Source organism: Sus scrofa, chromosome 5 (genome assembly GCF_000003025.6).
Source record: "Sus scrofa isolate TJ Tabasco breed Duroc chromosome 5, Sscrofa11.1, whole genome shotgun sequence".
Lineage (NCBI taxonomy): Eukaryota > Metazoa > Chordata > Mammalia > Artiodactyla > Suidae > Sus > Sus scrofa.
In genome coordinates, this window is record NC_010447.5 from 67,470,102 (window position 1) to 67,493,563 (window position 23,462).

At 54.8% G+C, this 23,462-nt stretch overlaps 1 protein-coding gene across 1 annotated transcript in view; it reads left to right on the forward strand.

The window, feature by feature from the left end:
* IQSEC3 (IQ motif and Sec7 domain 3) overlaps positions 1-23,462 on the forward strand; it is a 94,650-nt gene that overhangs the window by 24,263 nt on the left and 46,925 nt on the right. The window contains 3 exon segments of the mRNA XM_005664089.3: positions 2,880-2,963; positions 20,574-20,748; positions 20,751-20,846. Of these exon segments, the coding sequence (XP_005664146.2) occupies positions 2,880-2,963; positions 20,574-20,748; positions 20,751-20,846 (355 nt within the window).

The following is a 23,462-nucleotide window of genomic DNA, read 5'->3' on the forward strand; positions in this document are numbered from 1 at the left end:
GGTGCAATTAAACACAATAAAATTCTCCCACTTTAAGCATGTAGTTCGACAATTTTTGACAAAGGTCTACAGTTGTGTAGCCACTTGTCAAGCCATGGACCGTTTCCATCACCCCAAAGCCCCTTGTTCCCTTCTCCATCCAATCTCTCCCCTCCCGTATCACAGAAAGCGGTCTGTTTGGTCACTATGGCTTTGCCATTTCTAGAATCTCATACAATTGCACAGGGTGTCAACTTTTGTGTCTAGTATCTTTCACTTAGTACAGGGTGCTTTTGCAATTCATCCACACTGGTGTGCATATGAGTAAGCTTGTTCCTTTTTATTGCTAAATAGTATTTCGTCATATGGATATGCTACAGTTTATTTACCTGTTTACCAGTTAATAGACATTTAGGATTGCTGAGGGTTTCTACATGAATATATATGTGTGCATGTGTGTATTTTTTTTTTTTAAGTAATAACTGTCTTTATAATGGCAACTCCGGGAAAGTCCTTCCCAGGCTCCTGTTTGAGGCCAGGTTAGGGGCTGTGCGATTCCAAGTCTGGCTCACGTTCCTGACGCACCCAGAAGGGTCTTCCTCTCCTAAAGTGCAGTGGTTGCCCTCAGACCTGTGGGTGCAGGCCTTTCTCCTTTACCTCTCCAGGAGCAAGGGGTGGGGGGTCGGTACAGACAAGGCCTGCCTCCTAGGTCCTCTAAACGCCCAGGTCTCAGGCACCTACTCTGCCTGCTGGGACCTGCCTCACACCAGGCCTCACTTTCCACCACCAAGAAATGGGGATGCAGAGGTGTGGCAGGGTACCACCTGCCCTGGTTGGACAGATTAGGTAGGTACAAAGGGCAGAGGCCCCTGGAAGCAGGTTCTGAGAAAAGCTGGCTCTTGCTGTGTGGAGGGGACATCTCGTGTCTCTGGGTGTTCACAAAATGCAGCCCTGGTTGACTGCAGGCATGGAGGAAGCACTCTTCGTGCTCAAAGAAGAATTCTTCCTTTCTTTCTGTTGTTTGAACTGATGACATTAAAGCCTGGGTCAGAAAAGTGAATAAATAAAATGTGCACTAGGATCCCCTTCACCAAGGGCTTATATATTCACTGCTGTGTCTGCTCCCTGAAAAGCCTGCCAGGTGAAGGAGTTCCTATTATCTTAGTTTTACCAGCAAGAAAACTGAGGCTTGTGGCGTCTCCTCTGAGAAGGAGGCAGGGGAAGTCTGGGCGACTTAAGCTAAGACCTCCCCAGGTCAGGCACTTGGACCATGACCTTGGGGAGGGCCTGGGGCCAGGTGGTCAGAGGCGGGCAGCATGAACTAAACCCCAGCAGGAGGCACCGAGGGGGGTCTATCGGGGAGCCTCCATAGAGGCTGAGGAGGCCCAGGGGCAGGAGGGGGATGGAGGGGAAACAGGAGAAGGGATGAAGGCAAGCCTCCCCTCTCAGCTGGACTGGCCTGAGGGAACCATCAGCAGGAACCCCGAAGAGACTGTGACTCCAATACTCTGCCTGCCTGAGGTGCAGGAGGACCTGGGGCATCCATGCTTACGTCTCCACGGCACGTGCCAGCACAGCTGGGTCTGGGGACTCGGGAGGCTCTGCAGAGACTGCCTCTGTGCCTGCTCAGAGGAGCAGCTCCCAGCCCCGGGGAGGATGCCTGGGAAATGGAGGCAGGATCAGAACAGAGCCCTCCCGGGTCTGACTTTCTCTGACTCCAGGATGGCCAAAGGGGAAAAGGCAGTGGATCAGTGTAAATTTATCTGAAAGGAATTCCAATGTTAAGTCCTATGGTGGCTCAAGGTGGATATTAGAAGCCCAGCATTGGAGTTCCCGTCGTGGCTCAGAGGGTTAAGAATCCGACTAGCATCCGTGAGGATGCAGGTTTGATCCCTGGCCTCGATCAGTGGGTTAAGGATCCGGGGTTTCCGTGAGCTGTGGTGTAGGTCGCAGACATGGCTCAGATCATGCATTGCTGGGGCTGTGGTGTAGGCTGGCAGCTGTAGCTCCAGTTCAAGCCCTAGCCTGGGAATTTCCTTAGACTATCAGTATGGCCCTAAAAAAATAAAAAAATAAATAAAAAAGAAAAAAATCCCAGCATAGAGACAGAAGGGCCTCAGATATCATCTAGTCTGATGGCTCTCAGTTCTTGCCCTTAGAAGAATCCCCGAGTCCTGGGTCTAGTATGTCCTCGTGCCCCTGACACAGGCCAGCCAGAGTGAATTGTCCCTGGAGGGCAGGGTCTAGCACCAGTAGTTTAAAAATCCACCGGAGAGATTAATAAGCAGCTGTGGCTGAGAACCACTCCTGCAGTTCGTTGGTAAATAAACTGAGAGCCTGGAAGGTGAACCAGGCATCACACCGCTGGTGGGTGGCAGCCTCGGCCCTGAACCCGGATCTCCACCTTCCCGTCGGCCTTTTGATCTGCATCAGACAAATCCCTCATCAAGCCCCCTACCTTATATTTTCAGCCAGCAACTCTAAACCTCTATGAGTGCTTTGCATCTTTGCATATGATTAGCTTTAAAATGTTCAGTGCATTAATTCTGTGCATCGTGGATGAAGAGACCTCATTCTGCCTTGTTGTCAGGGCCGTGGTGGGCAGGGGGGTGGGGGGCAGCAAAGGGTTATAAAGAGCTAACTGTGATCGTGACAAAAGATAGGGCCAAACAAATTGGTACCTCTGCGTGGAGAAGCCTATTGTGGGGATGGGGGTGCAGATGTGGAAGTGTTTATTGATGGGGGTGGGGGCAGGGGGCTGCAAGCAGGAGGTGGTGTTTGCATTGGGCCTGATGGGTGGTTGAGAGGCTTTATGACAGGTTCGCCCTCCTGGGCAGTGTTTGGGACCCTGGTGTTACCCAGGGACTGAGCTCTGATCTCTCCCTCTGCTCTGCCCTCAGGAATGAGACCGTGCTGCATCAGTTCTGCTGCCCAGCGGCCGATGCCGAGCAGAAGCCAGCCTGCTCTGACCCGGCCTCCCAAAGGTGAGAAGGATTGGCGGCCGGTCCTCCCCACCCCACCCGCACCCCCGCTGCAGCCCACACACGCCAGGGCACCACCCGGCCTCTTCTCTTGAGTCTTGTGGTTTGTTTGTTTGCTTGTTTGTACCTCCTTCCTCATGTTTTCATCTCTCTGTCCTTCCTCCGGGCCCCACATGAGCCGATCCCAACCTTTAGGTCCTTACAGCCTACTGTTCGAACCCCCAACCGCTGCTCCTTCCCACTCAATGGCCTGTATAAAGTTCACCTGTTTACACGTCAGGGCAGGTGTTTGATTATATACCTAAAATCTCACGTGCTGGGTCGTCTGGCACAGCAGGTACCCAGCCCATGACAGTGCCCATCCTGCCTCTCAGACCCAAGACTGGCATTTTTTTCCTCGCTCATCTTTCTCCTGCCATAAGGGAGCCAAGATGCCTTTTGATATGAAGGGTTTGTCAAGCTCTGCTGGGTTTGCCAACAACCTGGGAAAAGCAGGGCCCGCTGAGATGCCAGGGGCGGAGTCCGTCCCAAGCTCTCCTCCTGGGTCACTGGCCAGACCTCTTGCTCCATCACTCCCGTCCTCCTGCTCCCCTCCACCGTCTTCCCCATCCATCCGTCCCTCCATCTCTCATTCTCCCACAGCATCGTCGGCATCCTCTCTCTCCGTCTCAGCCTGGAACTGTCCCCTCTGTGGGTTGCTCTCTGTCCTTTCTCTCGAGTTTCCTGTCTCAGTTCAGAGTGCTTCTCTTTTCCTTCCTTGTTCTTTATTTCCCTGAAGGTCAGGATACTTGGATTCTGGCTTGAAATTCAACCCCTCTGCAGTCTCCTCTTGTCGGAATGAATCTGGGCAAGTCACTGAACTGCCCTGGGCCCCCAGTTTTCCCACCCGTATGATGGAGGGGCTGGTCCATCTAGAGGGTAGCGCAGTGCACCCTCTCCCGGAGCCTCTGGGCTGCTCAGGGTCTCAACGAACTTTAGGCTCCATCTCACGGGAGGCAGCAGAGGATTCAGAGCCATGGGGACCCCTCCGCATCACACAGCTGGAGAGCACCCAGACCTGGACCTGCACTAAAGGCCCCCACACCTGCTTCCCGCCACCCCCAGATTTATACTTCGCGACTCCACCGTCTTCCCCACTTTATTCCTTGCAAAATAACCAGGTAGTAATTGGAGATGGGAACTGATGAGCTTGGGGGCAGAAAACCTCCCCGAAAGGTGTCACTGCTAGTTTTCCCTTGAAGGGAGTCAGAGGGGTTTGGGGAAGCAGGACTCTGAGGAGGAATGGTGGGAGAAGGGCCAAAATAAGGGCCCATCTTGGGAACTCTCACCTCCAGGGCTGAGGGAGGCACGGCTGCTACCTGAGGCCACCCCAGGGATGGAGGCCAGGGGAGGGCCCAGTGCTGTGCCGATGCCTGGAGGTCTCGGGGCGGGCTATGTGCCACGGACCTAAGAAAAGTAAGGCCCCCTGGGTCTCTTGGGCTCCCATCTAGCAGGGCATTGCCCCCCGGCTGAGAATGGCCCTCCTGCAAACTGGGAGGAAGAAGAGAAATGGGAGAAAGAGACAGTGGGAGGGAGAGGAAAGAGGGCGGCCAGTGAGTGGCGCGGGGTGATGGGCAGATGGAGGTGGAGGCCCGGCCCCCTCCTGGGAGCCCGTATGGCTCTGAGCCTCTTCTTCCTAAAAATGTCCTCCTTGATGGAGAGAGAGAAAAGCTGTCTGGTCTGCCTCCTGCCCCTGGTCCACCGCCGTCCCATCCACATCTACTGCTGTCTCCACCCCGAGCGCCAGCATCTGCAGGGGTGGGTACCATGGTGCCCCAAGGAGCTGGGCCTGGGAAACCTCGGCCAGGCTCCCTCCTTCCTCTCTCCCCTAGGCCCACCTTCTCTCTAGGCCTGGCCCCCACCTGTAGCCCTGACCGCTGGTGGGAGCGGATGGGAGGGCCTAGCATGCCGTGCTTTGTGGGACCGGGCGGTGTGCTGGGGCAGGGCGAGGGGTGCTGGCCCTTCATGGGGGCCGGGTGCCAGGAACAGGCTTCTTTTCCAAGGTGGGCGGGGTGGCAGGAATCCTCAATGAGGCAGTGGGGCTGGGAGGCAGGGTGGGGGTGGGAGTGTCTTGGACAGCGGTCCCGGAGGGCACTGCAGCCCTCCCTCTGTGCGGGGCAGGGGGCATGCCCCCAGGTTGGCCAGACCTTCAGCCACTGTCTGCCTCTGTCCCCAGTTGTCTCACCATGTCCCGTCTGTCTGGTTTGTGGTTTCCTGGAGCATTTCTGTCTGTCTGTCCATCTGTCTGATGTCAGTGCCTCGGCTTCTCTGGGAGGAGCTTTCTGGGCACCTTCTGTTGCCCAGCAGTGTGTGTGTGTGTGTGTCACTTGGTCTGTCTGTTCTTGGCCTCTTGGGGGGATTTCACCCTGAGATACGTTTTCTCCCATCAGACTCCCGACGTCCTGGTCCCAACCTGTCTGTGACCTCCCTGCCCCCTCCCTTCCCTTTAGCCAGGTGTCTTGCTCCAGAGAGTGACCCACACTGCCCGAGTTTCTCTACCAGACCGTGCCAAAGTCAGAGGCCGGGCTCTGGTGAGCACGTGGTGGGTGTGTCCAAGGCCTTCTGGACCCCCTGGGGAGACCCAGGCTGGGCTCAAAGACCAGCCAGGCTCCCTCCTGCCCACCGCTCAGTCTGGGTTCCCACCTGCTCAGCCAGGCTCCAGCCAAGTCAGCCTCCTCTGGGGTTTCCCCGAAGGATGCCACACCATTGCTCAGAGGTCAAGGTCAGGGTGTTTGGTGCATGAGCACAGGGCCGGCCACTGAGGCCCCTCACCTCCTTCTCTCCACCTGGCTTCAGTAGTGACCCAGGTCAGCAGAGTCTGAGGTGCTGTCCCCACCCAAGCCATAGAGTTGAGCAAGAGTCCCTTTCCTGGCCTCAGGGGCTCATCCCTGGTTGCTGCAGCTAATTATACCCACAGCCCCTTGGATCAGACACACAAAGAGGAGCTGCAGCAGCCTGAGGAAGATGCGGGGGTTCAGGAGAGACCCTTGCCCCTCCCAAAGCCCAGTCCTGGGGTGCCAGGACAGCCTTCCCCAGCCACCAAAGGGAAGCCTTTGGGGGAGGGATCAGGAGAAACTCTATCTTGGGACACGGATCCTGCCAGGAGCCTTGCTCCCAGAAGTGGGAGGCGAGAGACAGGATACAATGGAGGGGTTGCAGGCTGGCAAGGCCCCGAGACCGGACCACCTGTGCCCGCATCAGCCCAGGTTCATGCCGCCCCAGGCACACAGCCCACGCTTCCCAGGTGACAGGCCCTCAGGTGAGAGCAGCCTCCAGGGCCGTGAGTGGAGTGCCTGCCAGGCTCTGCCCCCTTCCCCCCTCCCCTTGCTGCTGCTAATGACAGGCTTTATTCTGGGGAACTGAATAAGCCAGTAATCGCAGGCCTACTTCCCATCCCACGGGCTCCCCTCCCACTCAGGCTCTCCGTGACACTGGGAACAATGACCCAGGAGCTGGCCACGTCCTCCTGCATCTGGCAGAAGAGCGACCCATTTGTCTCCCTGGGTGGCAGTGGGGCCCTGAGACGGGAAGAGCGGCTTCTGTTAATGTAATGACAGGAGGCCGGGAGCGGGGGCGGATCGGGAGGGGGGCACTGGGCAGAAAAGACAACCTCCCCCAGGCCTGGTGGGGGAGGTGGCCTTCGGGTCGTCCATCCTTCCTCCAGGACAGAAGAACCTTTACTGAACGTGCCAGGGATGCGTGCTAAGTGCTCTCAGTGTTCGGTCTCATTTAATTCCGTGAGACAGCTGCTATGGCCATTTGCAGATAAGGACTCTGGGGTGAGAGAAGTTTGGGGTCTCGACAGGGGGACCACTGCTAATCAGTCCTGGAGCTAGAAGTTCAGCCCAGCCCTAAGCCTGACAGGCAGCCGCCTTCCACGGAGCTGCTGCGAGGAGTTTCTTTACGTTTCGTGGGAGAAATCCTTCCAGCCATCTCATTTGATCCTAAATAACATCTACTTTGTCTGATTGTAAGTTATACTTGCTAGTTGTTGGAAATGTGGAAAATACAGAAATGTAACGGAGAAAATAAAAGTGGAATCCAGTTATATAGAATTAACGGCTGTTACTATATTAGTAGTAGGGTTTCTTTTTCTGGGCTGTGTTTTACACGCCCCCCACCAACCCCAGGAAAGAAAATAAGATTTTGTAGCCTGCGCTTCCTACTCCGTGTACCACGGCCACTGGGAGAGGCTCCCGGGAGTCCCTCCCGGCCCCCCTCCCCTGTCACCTGCCAATCAGCCAATTGAGACTCTGCCTGGGACCCGTGGGGAAGGGACACCCAGGCAGCAGTGATGCGGGGAGAGCCCTGAGTCGGCATCTGTCCCTCTAGTCTCTCCCCAGGGACTTGAGGCCTGATCAATGGACCAGCCAGTGTTTACTCAGCGATATGGAACAATTAAATTCTCAATCCATACAGTTTAGGCTTCAAACAGCTGGACTCTGGAGCTTCTGAGTCCTGTGGCTGCTCCATTAGTCACATCCAGGCTGGGAGGGTCATTCTGGGGCCTCAGAACTGCCTGCTCTTTCCTAGAGAAGCGCTTCCCTCCGCCAGGGGTTGGGATGGGGGTGGGGTGGAGGTGGAAGCAGGTTCTCCCAGCCCGCCTGGCCCCCAGGCTCCCCGTCCCTGCATCTTCACCCCGGGAGGGCAGTGGAGTGGCCAAGGGGAATTGTCCCATCTCCTTGCAGTCCAGAGCTTAGTTTCCAGGGGCCTTTGCAGGGGTTGGGGTCCTGTGCCCAGAGTGAGCTGTGGACGTGGGGAGGGCTGCTCCTCACCTGGGCTTTTTGAGCAGGTGAGCTCCAGGTCTTTGAGCATCACGGCATCAAGGCGGAGTCCAGCATGGCTGGCTCCATACCCGGGGGTGACCTCAATGGAGGAGGCAGAAAAATTTAGTCCTTGGCTAGAGAAGCCTGCCCTTGTTACTTTACCCCTCTGTGCTCTTTGCCCCACCTGTGTCTTCCTGCCAGACTCTGGAGGCACAAAGGATAAAGTAGATTCTGTCTGGGCGGAGGCGTCCCTCTAACACCAGCTTTGTCCTGCCCTGGTGTCTGCCATTCTGCTCAGCAGGGACACGGAACTCGTGTCTGGGCCAGTCTCCTTGTGTGCTTTCCCTCCCAGACCCGGACATCCTCTCAGATGCTCTCTCAGCTAACCAGGTGGTCACTTGGGAACCGTACCCGCCTCCAGGGCTGTGCGGGGGCTGCAGTGTGAGTGAGACCAGGCTGGGGCCCCCTCCAGACAGTCTGCCCATCAGCAGCACATCTGGAGCTGAAGGGAGAATTCCTCCTCCCTTCCTGTTTCTATTTGGTGTCCCCACCTATGACAGCGGGAAGGGGAATGCTGGCCATCATGTGCTGAATTGCCTGCTGGGTGCGATGGAGACAGGTATTACTGATTCTCACTACAAGCTATACAGTGCTGTCCCCACGGTACACACAAGGACACTGAGGCTTGGAGATGACTGACTTGTCCATGGGCCACACATCCGGCAAATGGCAGAGCTAGGATTTGAGCTGTGGCCCTTGCCCCGTCTACCCACTAGAGTGAGATGACAAAAGAAGGGAGGGGCTCGCTGGTGCAGGATGTGAAGTGTGCCCCCCTCCCCCCACCTCCTCTCAGAGAACCTGGCTTGTGGCCCAGGGACCGAGAAGTGGGGCCCTTCCCTGCCCCCCCACCCCAAAGCTCTGAGCAGGAGGCTCAGGCAGCCTTAGGTCAACACATCAGCGCAATCAAGCTGAAGGGAGAAATGACTGAGGGAATGTTTTTAGGGAAGGAAAAAGGCTCTAGGCTTTAATATTTAAAGAAATAAACCCAGCTAAAAAGAATACTTCCAGAACAACCAAATGAAAGCCACGGCAAGGACTGTCCCGTCACCGCTGTCGAGTTGGCGTTTACTAACACAGAGTTTTGTCTGGTGTGGGAGGAAACAAATTCTCGTTTCCTTTGCTAAAAACTTCTTGTTTGGAACTTCTGGATATTCCTTTTCTTTTCACTCCCAGAAAGAGTGACCGTTCCCCACAGGCCTGGGATTATTCTAACCTCACTATTTCTGGTGCTGTTTTGTTTTCTCCTCGGAAAGGTCATCTTTATCCATGTATCTCTTAAGCAACAACACGAGCTTTGAAAACGACTTATAATTCCAATAAGTGTTTCTGATGTTAGGACAAAAGGTGTTTTAAATTTGTTTCGTCAAACTGAAAATGAGGAAACACTCTTCCTCCATCACAAGAGCGGCTGCCTCGGAGCAGGCATTCTTCAAGAACGCACTGCCTCGGAGAGGCCGGGAAAGGTTTAAGAAAGGCGATTTTTAGAGATTACCTTTGTGATGATTGAAAAACAAAACAAAGCAGGAAAGACAGCTGTCTGAAGGAAGACCCATGCTTCTGTCTGGAGCAGGGAGAAGTGGGGGCGGGGAGCACAGGGAAAGGGTCGGTGCACGTGGCGTCACAGGCCATCCGTCACCTGGCAGAGAGCCAGGGCAGGCCGTCCTTTGCTGCCGAGACAGGAGATTGAGGAGACGGTTCCTCGCCCCAGGTCTCCCGCTGGTGACACTGGTGACTACAGAACAGAGTGGACTCAGGCTTCTCCAGACTTAGATGAGGCACCCCCTTCTCCAGGCCTCTGCATCCTCACCTGGGTCACCCAGGGGCTGCTCGGCCTAATGCCTCAGCCTCTCCATCCGCCCCCCACCCCCGGCCCCCTGTGCTCCGTGATTCTACTTGAAAGCAAGCCAGGAAGGAGCTGACTTGGCTGAGAGACCAGGAGCCTTTGCAAAGCAGGACAGAGCGAGGCAGAGGGATGGGAACAGGAGCGCCCAGGGCGGTGGGAAAGGCAGAGTTGGCACCAGCTGGAGCTTCTGCAGAGAGGAGCCTTGGGGAGGCCAGCGGACAGGGTTTCTTCTCGTTTAACTTATTGTGAAAACACAAAAGGGGAGGGCAAGCCTCCCCTCACTCATGACCCCTGTGCTGGCCCACAACTGGCCTGGGGATGGAGGGAGGGTTTGGTGCAAAGCCAGCCTCAGCCTTCACAGGGTCTGTGCAGCGCCGGCCAGGTTACAGGGCTCCTTCCTACCCTCCGCTCCACTGTCCTCCCCACAAACCTGTCAAAGGCACAAAGGCAAAGGTCACCGTGTCCAGTTTTCAGCTGAGGCAATGCTCAGGGAAGGGGAGCAATTGCTCAGGTTCTGGAGGTGAAGCCAGGAGGTGAAGACAGAGCCCATGCAGGCAGAGGGGCCACCAGGTTCCTCTCTTTGTCACTGCTTGCTGGGTCTTCTCCCTCCCCTCCCGTCACCCCAAGCAGGCTGGTGGGATCTGTTGTGGGCACTGTGTTGAAAGTCTGGGCTGCAGTTTTGCAGGTTTGGAGAATCAATTAGGCATCTCTTCGGTCCTTGGATTCCAGGGAGCTACCTCACCAGAAACAAAGTCAGGAGAGACTGATATGTCATATTAGCAGGACTTCACTAATTCACAAGAGAGTCGATCCTGGTGCAGGGGACTCTTGATTACTGACAAAGAACTTTAAAATACAAGAAATCTTTTTCTGAGAGCAGAGAGCTGAGCACCAGATTTTTGTGGATTCCCTACTAGGCTGGAAAGGAGGGGGTGGGGAGGTGGGACAAGAGTGCCCTGGGCTGGAAGATTTCAGAAACTTTCAAGGAAGCAGTAGGAGGTGGAACAGTTGAGAGCAGAGACGGAGCAGTTCAAATCCAGGTTCAAGTCCTGGTTTGACCACTTACAAAGTCTGTGACCCTGGTTCAATGACCCAAGCTTTCAAAGCCTTGGTTTATGTATCTGTCCAATGGGGGTGACGATAGCACTGAGGTCTTAGGGTGCTGGGGAGGATTCAGTGGCATGATGTGTGGAAAGGCATCGGGTAGAGGGTAAGCACTCAGTAAATGCAGCTGCGTTAAAGCTGGCTCTTTCAAGAGCAGAGAAGGAGAAATCAGTGAAGATCCAGGAGTTCCAGGAGAAGCATCTAGAAACTCAAGTATGACTGGGAAACACTTGGAAAGAACGGGCTTGCGAGTCCCCTGGTAGCTCAGTGGGTTAAGGATACGGTGTTGTCACTGCTGTGACTCTGATTACGGCTATGGAGAGAGTTTGATCTTGGATTGATCCCTGTGGGTGCGGCCAAAAAAAACCCAAACAAACAAATGAAAAGAATGGGCTGACTCCTTCAGGAGATACGGTCCTATTGGCAGAGCACCTGGTATGGCGAGCAGGAGGGGACACATTACGTTGCACCTTGCTCAGGGGTGCTGAGCTCTGCCCTTGTGGGAGAGGGGCCGGTCCCTCCTTTGGATGGCAGACAATGGGCGTGGGGGAGAAGGCCACTTCCAGATGTTTCTAGTGAAGCCCAGCCTGTGACATATGGAGGGTTAGATGAGAGGGAGAGAGGGAGAGAGGGACTCAGACCGAGGGACCAATTTGGGGAAGAGATCTAAGATACTGAAGGCCCTAATGAGTGCCCATCAAGCAGGGCCGATAGGCCCGGAGAGGAGATTTTCTAGACATCAGGGTAGGAGGGGAAACGATTTAACCCAGCACTGGGCTGTCACAGGGCAGCGAGGATGCGATTAAGCACACAGGCATTTTATCAGGAAAATCTTGCCAGCGGACAGTTTCGCTGCCTCTTCTTCTAAGAGGAGGAGACAGTTTGGCCCCCACAGGGAAAGGTTTATGGCCTGGCTCTGACCCCTGTCCTGCCTGGAGGTGGGTGGCTCCCCAAGCTGGGAGCTCTGGTGCTTCTTCCCAAAGCCAGTGGGTCTCGCATTGCTGCCCCTTCCTCCGAAACACTTTTGGGGTGGACCCGTGAAACCCGCAGGCATGTGGGAAATGGCCCAGCCATTCTGATGCTGTGAGCTTGGAGTAGTTTCTAGAAGGATTGGGGCTAGACATTAAGAGGGACTTCACGAGGAAATGGGAAGATAAGGAAGATGACTGTGAAGAAACAGGCAGAGACTCTTGCTCCATAGTTACTTGCTGGGTGGCTGGAGCAATTTCCTACCCTACTGGTGACCATGCCATTTCCAGCTCTTGTGTCACAAGACTCTGGTGTTTCGGCACACACCTGACTGCCACAGGCACCGGTGGGCCATCAGAGACCTTTCCCCTGGCGTGGGGTGAAGGGGGGCCTGGGAGGAGCTGGGAGGAGGCCCTTCCCTGGAAATGGCTCAGGACCAAGGAAGCATCTCCTCCGCTGGGGGAGGCAGGGCTGGTCTGGGTTGGACCAGGAGAAGGATGAAATGAAGCAGTGCAGCCTCATGGCCTGCCTGCCTCTGGGATGGGCTGCGCGTGCAAGGTTTTGTGGGCCTCCATCATAGGGGACCCAGGAAGGACCAGATGAGGTCTCTGCTCTCCAGCCAGCTCACGAGCCAGAAGGCAGGGAGGCACAACATGCCCAGATTAAAGGAGGAGACCTGTATCTACCGAGCATCAAATAAGTGCCAGAGGCTTTACGGTCATTGTTTTATTAACTCTCCAGCAAAAGAGGTATCCCCACCTTACACACGAGGAAACTAATTCAGAGAAGCTGGGGACCTAGTCCAGGGCCGCACAGCCAGGGAGCGGTCTGATTTTAACCCAACAGTCTGTCTGACTGATACTCTGCTGCCTCCCTGCCCTTCTGGTTTCATCTAACTCCTCGTCTTGAACTCAGGGCTTCAGCAATCACGCCATCTGGGAAGTCCAGTACTTCTCCATGAACTCAGACAAGACAGCAAGATCCTTGACAGTTCAAGATAAAGGGCTGTTCTTTATTTTGAAATCACATCCTTCCTATTTTTCATGTTCTTTTATACTGTTTTAGGGAAGAGTTCCCTTGTGGCTCAAGGGGTTAAGGATCTGGTATTGTCATAGCTGTGGCTCTGGTTACAGCTCTGGTGCGGTTCAGTTCCTGGCACTGGAACTTCCACATGCCATGGATGTGGTCACAAAATATCATAGGGAAACTGAAAGGTGCTTTTTTTTTTTTTTTTTGCTTTTTAGGGCTGCACCTGTGGCATAAGGTGGTTCCCAGGCTAGGGGTCGAATCAGAGCTACAGCTGCTGGCCTACACCACAGCCACAGCCACGCCAGATCTGAGCCGGGTCTGCAACCTACACCACAGCTCATGGCAACGCTGGATCCCCAACCCTTTGAGAGAGGCCAGGGATCAAACCCACAACCTCACGGTTCTCAGTCAGATTCGTTTCCACGGGAACTCCCTGAAAGGTGCTTTTGCTTTTTGGTTTCTTATCTGACAAAATAACAAGTTGGAAATCCTAAAAAGGAAAACGATGGTTGCTACTCACATAGGGCTTAGAGTGTCTCACATACAGGACCACGTGGTCCTCTCCTGGAGAGGAGAGCAAGGCCCATGCAGACTTGCCCAAGGCCACATGTCCATGGATGGCAGAGCCAGCGTTCAAATCCGGGCCGTCTGGCTCAGAGTCGCACTGAGCTCTACAGCGATGCCCTGAACTATGCGTTGGCCAACACTGCCTCATGTGCTACCTCCTCCCAGGGACCCCAGAGGCACTACGCCCTTGACCTGCTTCCCACTGGCTCAGGGCTGATGCTTCTCCAGAGCTGACCTCTTCCTGCATCACCTGGCTGGCATTCCGCGGGCTATTTCCAGCCACTCTTACGTGGCTCCTGCCCATCCCCATGGTGCATTTGGAAACCGTGACGCATTGGGCCACAGGGGGCCAGGAGCAGGGGCTCCTTAAGGAGCAAGCTGTTTGAAAGCCCTCCTTCCTATAGTAACAGGTGCAGCCAGGCTGTCAGACCCTGCCATCCGTCCAGTCTTGCCACCCCCCTCAGAGAGGCTTCCTGACCTTTCTGGGCTCCATTAGATCTAGAGCGCCCCTGAGCTGCCCACCAGCACGTGGCGCCCCTGCCGAGCAGCTTATGCAACATGACAGGGAGGAAGTGTGTCCCTGAGGAGAAGCCAGGGATGAAAACCGCAAATTCAGGACAGGCATTCCCCCAAGGAGAGGAGGAGAGAAACGGGCTGTTCCTTGAGCTGGCTACAGGTGAACAACGTCCTCTGAATGTTCTTCTCTCACATACAGGTGACTCCTATTTGCATATATGAGACAGTTCATCATAAAAGAAAAAACTGAATAAATCCTAGAGTTTGCTAGGCAGTCAATATTCTGAGGAGCTGGGAGGCAACGGTGGGGAGGGTCGGGGACGGATTAAAGCTGTGGTTCTGCAGCTTCCTCTGGTGGAGGGGTGAGATGAGCGCATGGGTGGGGCCCAGCTCCAGGGCAAAGAGGCGGGCCGACTGCCAGGGGAGGAACCGCGGTGTGCTCAGCTCAGGGCCCAGGGAGTTGTGTCTGCAGGGCTCTGTCTGCAGGCACTTGCAAGGCGGTGTGCCGTGTTCAGGCAGGAGCCGAGGGTTCCCCAGAGCTTGGTTTTGCTACCAGAACCATGCCTATTTGGGAGGAAATAAAATGCTCCAAAACATTAGGCTTCCAAAGGCAGGAAGGTGTCATTAGTCAGGGCGGCCCGGCTTGCGGGTCTGCGAGCGAGGCCTCCCTGGAGGGCAGCGGGTGCCGGCGTCCCGCCCGTGGGGTGGGCTGAGAGGGGACTCTGGGGTCCCCCCGCAAGGGAGTGCCCTGGGTGCAGTGGGCCTGGGCTTGGGGTGGGCACAGGCCTGGAGAAGCGCTGTGACGCCTTTGACCGGAAACCCCTCCAGACAAAACAAACCGGCCAGCACCTTTCAGAACAGCCGTGAGACCAGAGCCTGGAGCCTCCAAGGAGCCAACAGGCGAGAGAATAACTTACTGTCTGGGGCCCTTGGGAGGCGGGGAGGAGATCTGGCACAGCCAGTGGAGTCAGGGCAGCCCCTGCAAGTGGACACCAGGAAGGACACAGCTCTCCTCAGGGGCTTCTCTTGTGAGCCTGGCTTCAAGCTTGATGCTGGGGGTCAGGGGCGAGTAATGCCAGGATGGAGGCAGCGAGGCTTCCCTGGGCCCTGGGTGTCAAGGACGTGAACAGCAAAGGGGCAACGTGGGCCCTGAAGAGGGATGAGGAGATGGGGGAGCTGGCCTCTCCTTCGCTCCAGACATCAGAGCATCTTGTGAAAACTGTCTATTTCATGATGAGAAATCAGAGGTTTGGAGACGCCACGTGCCTAAGGTGACAGAGAGCCCAGGCCTCTTCCCCCACCTCAAGCAGCATTTTCTAGCCTGTGCTTTGTTTTTTGTTTTTATTTTGCGCATGCCTGTGGCATGAAGAAATTCCCAGGACAGGGATTGAACGTGCGCAACAGCTGCTCCTCAAACTGCTGCAGTGACAATGCCAGGTCCTTAACCTGCTGAGCCACCGGGGAACTCCTCTAGCCTGTGCTTTGAATCAGCACAGAGTGAACTTGTTTCTGACACCGGCCCTCTATTCCCCGCAGGCCACCCCCCCCCCCGGTACCGCCTGGGCCCCCAGGGACACGAGGCTTCCCTGGCTCAGCCTTTAGTCTGACCATCTAAGATCATATTATTGATCCAGGCAAGGGAGAGAAAGGAGTGTTTTAGTAAAGGCTGAAAAAATCTTCAGACGTGAGGCTTCTGGTTAGCTTTTGACCGGAAAATGCCTAGTCTCTTTGTCCCAGAAGAGCTTTCAGAAAGGCTGGCAGAGCCCAGGGTAATCTAGTGTAATTGGTCAGGCCCACGGGGGAATCTTCCAGCCTGAGGGGCCCTGCAGCCTTCAAAACACTCCTGGCTGGGTCTCTGGTAATTGCCGTGCCAGCTGTTACATGGATGACGGACCGTGGGGAAGAGCCCTCCCTGCTCCCCACCGTCAGCACGAGCAAGCCTCAGCGGTGCCCCCCCACCCCTGCCAAGCTCCTCCCCATCTCGCTCTCTGCCTTTGGGCCAGGACCCCCACTCAAGCCAGCCTCCAGAAGGCAAGCCCAGGCCTGGGTGCTCCCTCCCCTGAAGGGCTGAGACCCTCCCTCCCACCCACCCCCACTCCCCAGCCCTCAGAGGGCTGTGAACTAGCTCCTGCGCTCTTAGCTCCTGTGATGGGCAGGGTCTGCCTGGGAGCCTGGGGAGGACACCACTGCCCTGGTCAGCTCCTGGCAGGGGCTGCACAGATGCCTTCTCCTCTCCCTCATCCCTCCTACAGAAAGGCTATGCTTTCCTCCGTAGCCAGAGTATCCACCTAGGAGATCACCCCATCGTCATCTGTCTCTTGGAGATACTCCCATCCCCATGTAGCAAACGAGAAAACGGAGATGCAGAAAAGTTAAGTGTTTTGCTTGCGATCACCCAACTAGTGAGTCAGAACCAGGGGCTCCCTCCACTCAAGCTCCCTTAACCGGGGAGCGAGGCTCCATCAGCATTGAGGATAACAGTGCCTGGTGTCTGGAAGCTCTGCGGTGTGCAGGACCCTAACATTTTCTCTGTGTGACCAGAGATGCCTACAGTGCTTGGTACGGTCTTCAGCCTATGACAAAATCTACGATCATCCCTCGAGAACAGCATGTTCAGCCTGGTCCGTGGAGCCTGTAAAGCCTCTGAATGTGGAGGTAAAAGCTGGCATGTCTGAGATTAGGTGCCTTTTCTGGGAAGAGAACCCAGAGTCTGGATCAAGGGTAGTCTGGAGCCCAGACAGGCTCTGTAGGTCTGGGGGCAGGGAAAGCAGGGTAATCCCGCCTGATAAGGAAAATGAAGGAAAAAGAAAATCTGGGTGTCCACTGTGATTGCTTTCTCGGGGAAACAGACTCTGAGTTCAGGGTGCCAGAAGTTTATCAGAAGATGCTTGAGATCAGCACTCATGGAGAGAGGGTGGGACTTCAGCGCAGGGCAGAGAGAAAAGTCAGCCTGTGACAGAGGGCCACCAGAAAGCTCGGCTGACCCTGTGGCGAGCTCTGGAGGGAGCGTGAACTCTCAAACCACGTGGGGTCCAATGGCTGAGCTTTTATATCCCCTCCTTGTCAGCCACCAGATGCAGACAGCTCTGGGAAGGATGTGACTTTGGGTGCAGTAGCTCACTGAAGCTAAGACAATCCCTGAAGCAGATAGTGGGGCTGCCAGAGATTGGATGAAGGCTATCTTCCTGTCCTCAGAGCTGGGCAAGAAGTCAGGCCTTGAAGGAGGGTCTGGGTGGTACAACCCCAAGCTCACTGCCTGTATCTCTGTATCACTGGGAAGTGTGATAGATTAAATGATATCCAGCCAGTCAGCCATTCATCCATATTCCTCCCTCCATCCCTCCACTCACCTGTTCATCCATCTATGCACTCATTCACCCATCCATCCATCCATCCACCCATCCATCCCCCCTCCATCCATCCACCCATCCCTCCATCCCTCCCTCCCTCCACCTGCCCACCCACCTATCCATCCACTCATTCATCCCTCCATTCATTAAACATTAAACACAGCTCATAAGCTAGCTCACTGTGATGGCACCTGTGCTTAAAAGGTGTATCTGGCACAGTCTTGTGGAGGAGAGAGACATACTGGTGAATAATAAGGGCACATAGTGGTCATTGCTGAAATAGAGGCAAGTGCCACGAGTTACTGGAGCACATGGGAATGTAGGCTCTTCCTGGGGCAATGAGTGAGCCCTGAAAGAGGTGACAAAGCAGAAAAAGGAATGAGTGGAAGGGGAGCTGCATGGAGAGAAGGCGGCATTTCAGGCAGAAGGAAATCAAGGGCAGGCATGGTGGTCTGAGAAGCTGTGGCAGATTAGGGGAGAGTTTCAGTGTGGACAGAGTGGATAGGTCACTCCTGGAGATAAGGCTGGGAAAGGAGAGTGGCGTTAGGACCCTGAACGTTCTCAAGTGCCACACTGGTCTGGATGAGTGTGAAACAATGAGACATATCCCTGCAGTACTGGGAAGTCCCTGGCAGGGTTTGGACAGAGGATTGGCATGAAAGCATCTGCATTTCAGGAAGTCGACTCCGATGGCAGAAATGATAGACTGGAGTGGTCCCTGGAACCTCAGGGGGTTCCTCTCTGCAGGACCAGCATGCTAGGCAGGCACCTAGAATCCCTCTAAGCAGCCCCCTTCCCACACGAGTGACCCTCCCAAGGCTCCAGGCTCTGTGGTTGCTGGAACCTTGGGGCTGGAGCCTTGGTGGTCTGGCCTCAGCACTTGTCTCCAGGCTCCCAGAGTGTCCAAGCTGGACGGCCCCTGGAGATGAGTAAGCTCCCCTCAGGCTACAGATGAGGACACTGACTCAGGAGGAGGACACAACCCACTCAAAGCCACAGAGCTAGTTAGAACGTGTGTGTGTCTGTGTGTGTGTGCACAGGCTGGCGATGGCAGTGGGGGGCGTCCTGCTCCCAGACCCTAAGGATGAGTTCAGGTGAGAAGGCCTTGGAGCTTTTGTCTATGACCAGAGGGGTGGCCCATGAAAAAGGCTATTTAAAAATTTATTTGGGGAGTTCCTTGGTGGTGCAGTGGGTCAAGGATCTGGTGTGGTCACTACAGTGGCTTGGGTTGCTGCTGTGGTGTGGGTTTGATTCCTGGCCCTGGAACTTCCGCATGCCATGGGCATGGTCTCCCAGAAAATGTGTTTCGCCTTAACATAGGTAGTATCTTTGGGACAAGAAGGTGTCAAGAGCAGAAGAGGGGGATGACACACAAAAGAGAAGGAAGCCAGCGTAGGTTCATTAAAATGATCAGGTCACTGTTTTGGGCAACTGGGGCTCCATCCTTTGGGGCCCTTCTGAGTGATGGCATGCAATGGGTCTCAGAGTTGTTCTGCCCAGGAGACGAGGAAGCTGGGCTATTTGTCCCCCAGTCTCCATCATCACTGGTTGAGCGCTGCTATTGAGGGTTATCAACTCCTCAGAAATTCTTGCCAAGAACACTCCAGTAGCAAAGAAAGAAAAAGCCTAGTGCTAAAGGTGTTTGTAGCTCTGAGTACCAGTTCTCTAAAGACTCTTGAAAACCTTTGTGGGCGAAGAAGCCTTGGGCATCAGTACCAAAGGGAAAGAGGTGGGTGAGACTGTATGCTGCCCCCTGGAGGCAGGTTGTGGTAGGAGGGGAAAAGGGCTGTTTCCATGCACCTGTCCTATGCCAAGAGGAGTTGAAGTCAGATCTTAAAAAGATATTCCAGGTGATATTAGTGAAAAAAAATAGATACCTAGAGCTCGCCCACCCATACAGCTTGATTGGTAGTCACAGAAGAAATGATGGTGCAAAGAACTGTGCAGTGGTAAGGAGTTTGAGGCTCTCTGTTGCTAAGGCTGGCCAATAAGCTCTTCTTTATCTGTGTTGGGATCCAGGGGGTGGGGGAGTGCTGGGAGGACAGAAGGAGGTTGAATGCAGAGAGGATTCTTCACATAGGCACACTCCCTTGGCTATCCTAGCATCAGGAGGCTCCAAAGTTGGGTGGAAGCAGAGGAATCGGTCCCTTCTCTGGCAGGATTTGGAGCAAAGCCTTGGAAGAAATAAGTCCTAAGGTTGCCTGGCCCTCCAACCAGAGCCAGCCCACCTCCCTGGGTCCCCTGTTCCTCATCTGGGGAAAAAGGGAGATTGGAAGGCTGTACTAGATGACCTTAGGGTCTCTGTCCACCACAGAAGCCATCTCGGTGGCCCTTGGGTTCTCTTCAACTAAGAGTTCAAGTCCTGGCCTCTGGGGGTAGGGAGATGGAAACAGGAGGTAAGGTTATGCAGCACTTACTCTGTTCCCAGGGGTGGTGCTGTGCTAAACACCTCACATATGCTGACTCCCTTACCCTTCGCCATGACCCACAGGGCAGGTGCTAGTACCTGCGATGCACAGATGAGGAAGGTGGGGCTCAGACTTGACCAAAGCCACACCGTGGTGAGGCTGCACTGGAGCCCACATCATGAGCCAAGATGCTTCTCCTCTATGAAGCAGGCAGTGACCCTCTGGTGTTCTAGCAGATGGAGCGTGAAAGCTGGAACCACCAGGAAGGCTTTGTGCAGAAGATGGCTCAGCCCTGGGCCTGAAGCTGGCTGGGAAGGGGAACAACCTGAGGGTGAGGAGCTTATGCTCCAGCCAGACCTATAAACCTCATTCCTTCCCCAGCCTCATCTGGGCATCTAAAGATGGGGCTGGTTCAGTGGGATCAGCGTCCTCCCAGCTACTTAGGCCAATGGCCAGAAAGCCAGAGCACTGATAATTTCAGTAGTTAACCCACACAGAGCAGGGGCCATGAGCCAGGCATTGCTTTCAGAACCTTAACTAACTCAAACCTTCCAACATCCCTGTGAGGTAGGTTCTGTTATTATTCCCATTTTATAGATGGGGAAGCAGAGGAAAAGAGAGGTGAAGTAAGCTGTTCAGGGCCCAGACTGGAACCCTAGGAGTGGTCTACCCTTAGCCACCTGCTGTCCTGCTTCTAAGCAGTTCCTGAGCTCTGGCCAGCGCCTGCGCTCCCTCCCTCTGCCCGGGGGTCCCTCCCAAGTTCAGGCTCTCCTCCTGGGCTGGGGCTCTTCCCTGCCAAAACAGCCGTTCCATAGTGGGGACTGCAGGAGGCCCGCATTAGCCCCTCGGCCGGTGAGGCCCATGGCCGCCAAAGGGTCCCAGCCCCCCCCCCCCGCCCCCCAACACCCACATGCACTCCATCCTCCCTCCCCCCAACGAGCACCGTTGCCTTTCCTTCACAGTGACGGCGCCTGCGCCCAGGCCGGTGGGGGCACGGAGGACTCCGTGGCGGCGGCGGCGGTGGCCGGCAGACCCAGTGCCCACGCCCCGAAGGCTCAAGCCCCGGAGCTGCAGGAGGAGGAGGAGCGGCCGGGGGCGGGGGGCGCCTCCCCGCGGGCCGGCCCCCACCGCGCGGCCTCCCCGGCCGGCAGCAGCCTGCCCTGGCGACAGCGCTCTGCTCCCGCGCCCCTGCCGCCTCCGATTACGAACTCTCCCTTGACCTAAAGAATAAACAGGTACCCAGGGCCTCCGACGGGGGTGGGAAGGGTGGTGAAGGGCCCTGTCCTGGGCATTGTCCAGGGTGTTAGGGATGTCCCTATCCGGGCTGCCTCTGCCGCGGGCACACCCCTTTGCCACTAGTTCTCCCAAACTGAGCAAAGAAACCTGCCCTTCCCTGCAGCCCAGTTCCTCAGGCAACCAGCCCTAGCAGGGCAGGAGTCACCCTTGCAATGCCAGGCCCACAGCCGGTATGTCCAGGGCTCTGCCCCTCTTACCTCTGCAGGAAGCCCTACTGCCCACGCACCTCCAGGAGGGGAAGTCCCCACCCCCAGCCCCGGCCCAGAAGAGATGGCCCAGCTAACCAGCCCACCCAAGGGCAAGTCCCATGCCCAGGCATACACTGGCTCAAATGAGATTTAAAGACTGGTTTCCTCCAGGCAGACTGACAATTCCCAAGATTAACCCATACTGGGGGAGTCCTAAACTCCCCTATAGGAGAACAAATTTCCCCGAGGGGTTCTGGGCCTCCATCTTCCATTCTGGGAAGCAGGAGGAGAAATTAGTCAGCCACGGGGTCCCCATGGAAGCCCCCCCCCCCAAATGACAATGGCGCAGTTTGTTCTGGTGGAAAATTAAGAGACTTGAGGAAGATCTGTGCGCGTGCGCGTGCTTGCTCGGGGGAAGACTTTATGACTTCATATTGTTAAGAAACAGCACTGAGCTTGGAGCCACAGAGCTGGGTTCCAATCCTTGTTCTTGTTCTCGTTCCTCTATGACTTTGGGAATGTCAGCTAAGTCCCGTGGACACTGGTTTTCTCATCAGCAAAATTGGGAATTAGACCTCGAATCATCTCTGAGGCCCCTTCCAGAACCATTCTTTAAAAATGGACTGTGAGTTTTGGAAATGAAATCAGTAGAAAAGTCACAAAGACTGCATCAAGGTCAACCAAATTCATTTCTTGCTTTTAGCATAGATTCCAAGCTGCTAGCCTGGATTGGGGACAGCTGCAGGTGGTGCCCCTGGCTTTCAGTACAGTACTGGACAGAAATCTCCCATGATATATATGCGGACAAGATAGGAAGTGGATTAGCTGATAACATAGTTGGGTGGTTTGTTCTTAAATGGAATTATCCAAAAACACCAATTTTTTTCTATCAGTGCCAATTTCAGTGTCACTGAGAGGGGGCGCTGTCCTTGCTTCTGCCCAGTTCAACCATTCTGAAAAAGGACTGCTTTCTGATGATGCAAAACTGACAGGGAACAGAGAATACCTTGATGACAGAACCTACGGTTTTTGGGGAAAAAAAAATCTCATTAGGACAGAAATATGGTTTAAATGAAAAAAGTCAAATGAAAGAGGGAAAAATCTAAAATTCTGTTCTTAGCTTTGAAAATCCCATAGCACGACTATAAGACGAGCACTTAGTTCTGGGAGAGAGGCCTTAGGGCTTCAGTTGACTCTAAGCTCAAGATGAATCAATAGCCAGTGAAGCAGCTGCCAAAGAAGTAGGTCCAGCAGCCTTCACAGAAGGGTCGCTAAAAGCCCTAGTGTAAGGGGGCAGCTGGCCAGAGCCCCACACTGGTGCCTGGTCAGGCTGTCTGGGTCTAGGGGTTTCATTTAAAAGGCAAAAAGAGAATCGAGAGGTTCGAGGTTCTCCTGAGCAGGGAAACAGATTGGCTGGGTTGTAGGGGAAAACTGTAAACATGAAAACAAGTTTTAAACATGGGAGAGCAGAATGTGAATTGGCTGGATTAGATTATTTTCTGTCACTGCAGGTAAAAATAGTGGTACTAATGTGTGAAACTTATAGGAGAGGAAGGTTATTCTTAGCTCAATTAGCAATTAGAGCTGTTGGAGTTCCCGTTGTGGCTCAGTGGTTAATGAATCCAACTAGTATCCACGAGGACAAGGGTTGAATTCCTGGCCTCGCTCAGTGGGTCAGGGATCCGATGTTGTTGTGACCTGTGGTGTAGGTCATAGACTTGACTCGGATCCTGTGTGGCTGTGGTTGTGGCACAGGCTGGCAGCTCTAGCTCTGATTAGACCCCTACCTGGGAACCTCCATATGCCGTGGGTGCAGCCCTAAAAAGGCAAATAAAATAAAATTAGCTGGAGTTCCCGTCGTGGCACAGCAGAAACAAATCCGACTAGGAACCATGAGGTTTCAGGTTCAATCCCTGGCCTCACTCAGTGGGTTAAGAATCCGGTGTTGCTGTGAGCTGTGGCAGACACGGCTCAGATCTGGTGTGGCTGTGGCTGTGGTGTAGGCCAGCGGCTACAGCTCTGATTCGACCCCTAGCCTGAACCTCCATGTGCCGCGGGTGCAGCCCTAAAAAAAAAGACAACAAGACAAAAAAAAAAAAAAAAAAAAAAAAAAGGTAGAGCATTCTGCATGTGAGGTAGGGAAAGCCCATCCAGGGCCTGGGGGAGAATCCTTGTGGCAACACTGTGGTGTGACGTGGGCAGTCAGCTGGCCCAGATGACCGTGTCCTCTCAGTTCTACTTGGACTTGTCCTTGAGGACAGAGACCATCTCCTAATCATCATCATCATCCCCCGGGGTGCAGCAGAGTGTTGCAGGCAGAGTAAGAGCTCATCGAATGAGCATTTGCTGAATAATTGCGCTGTGCAA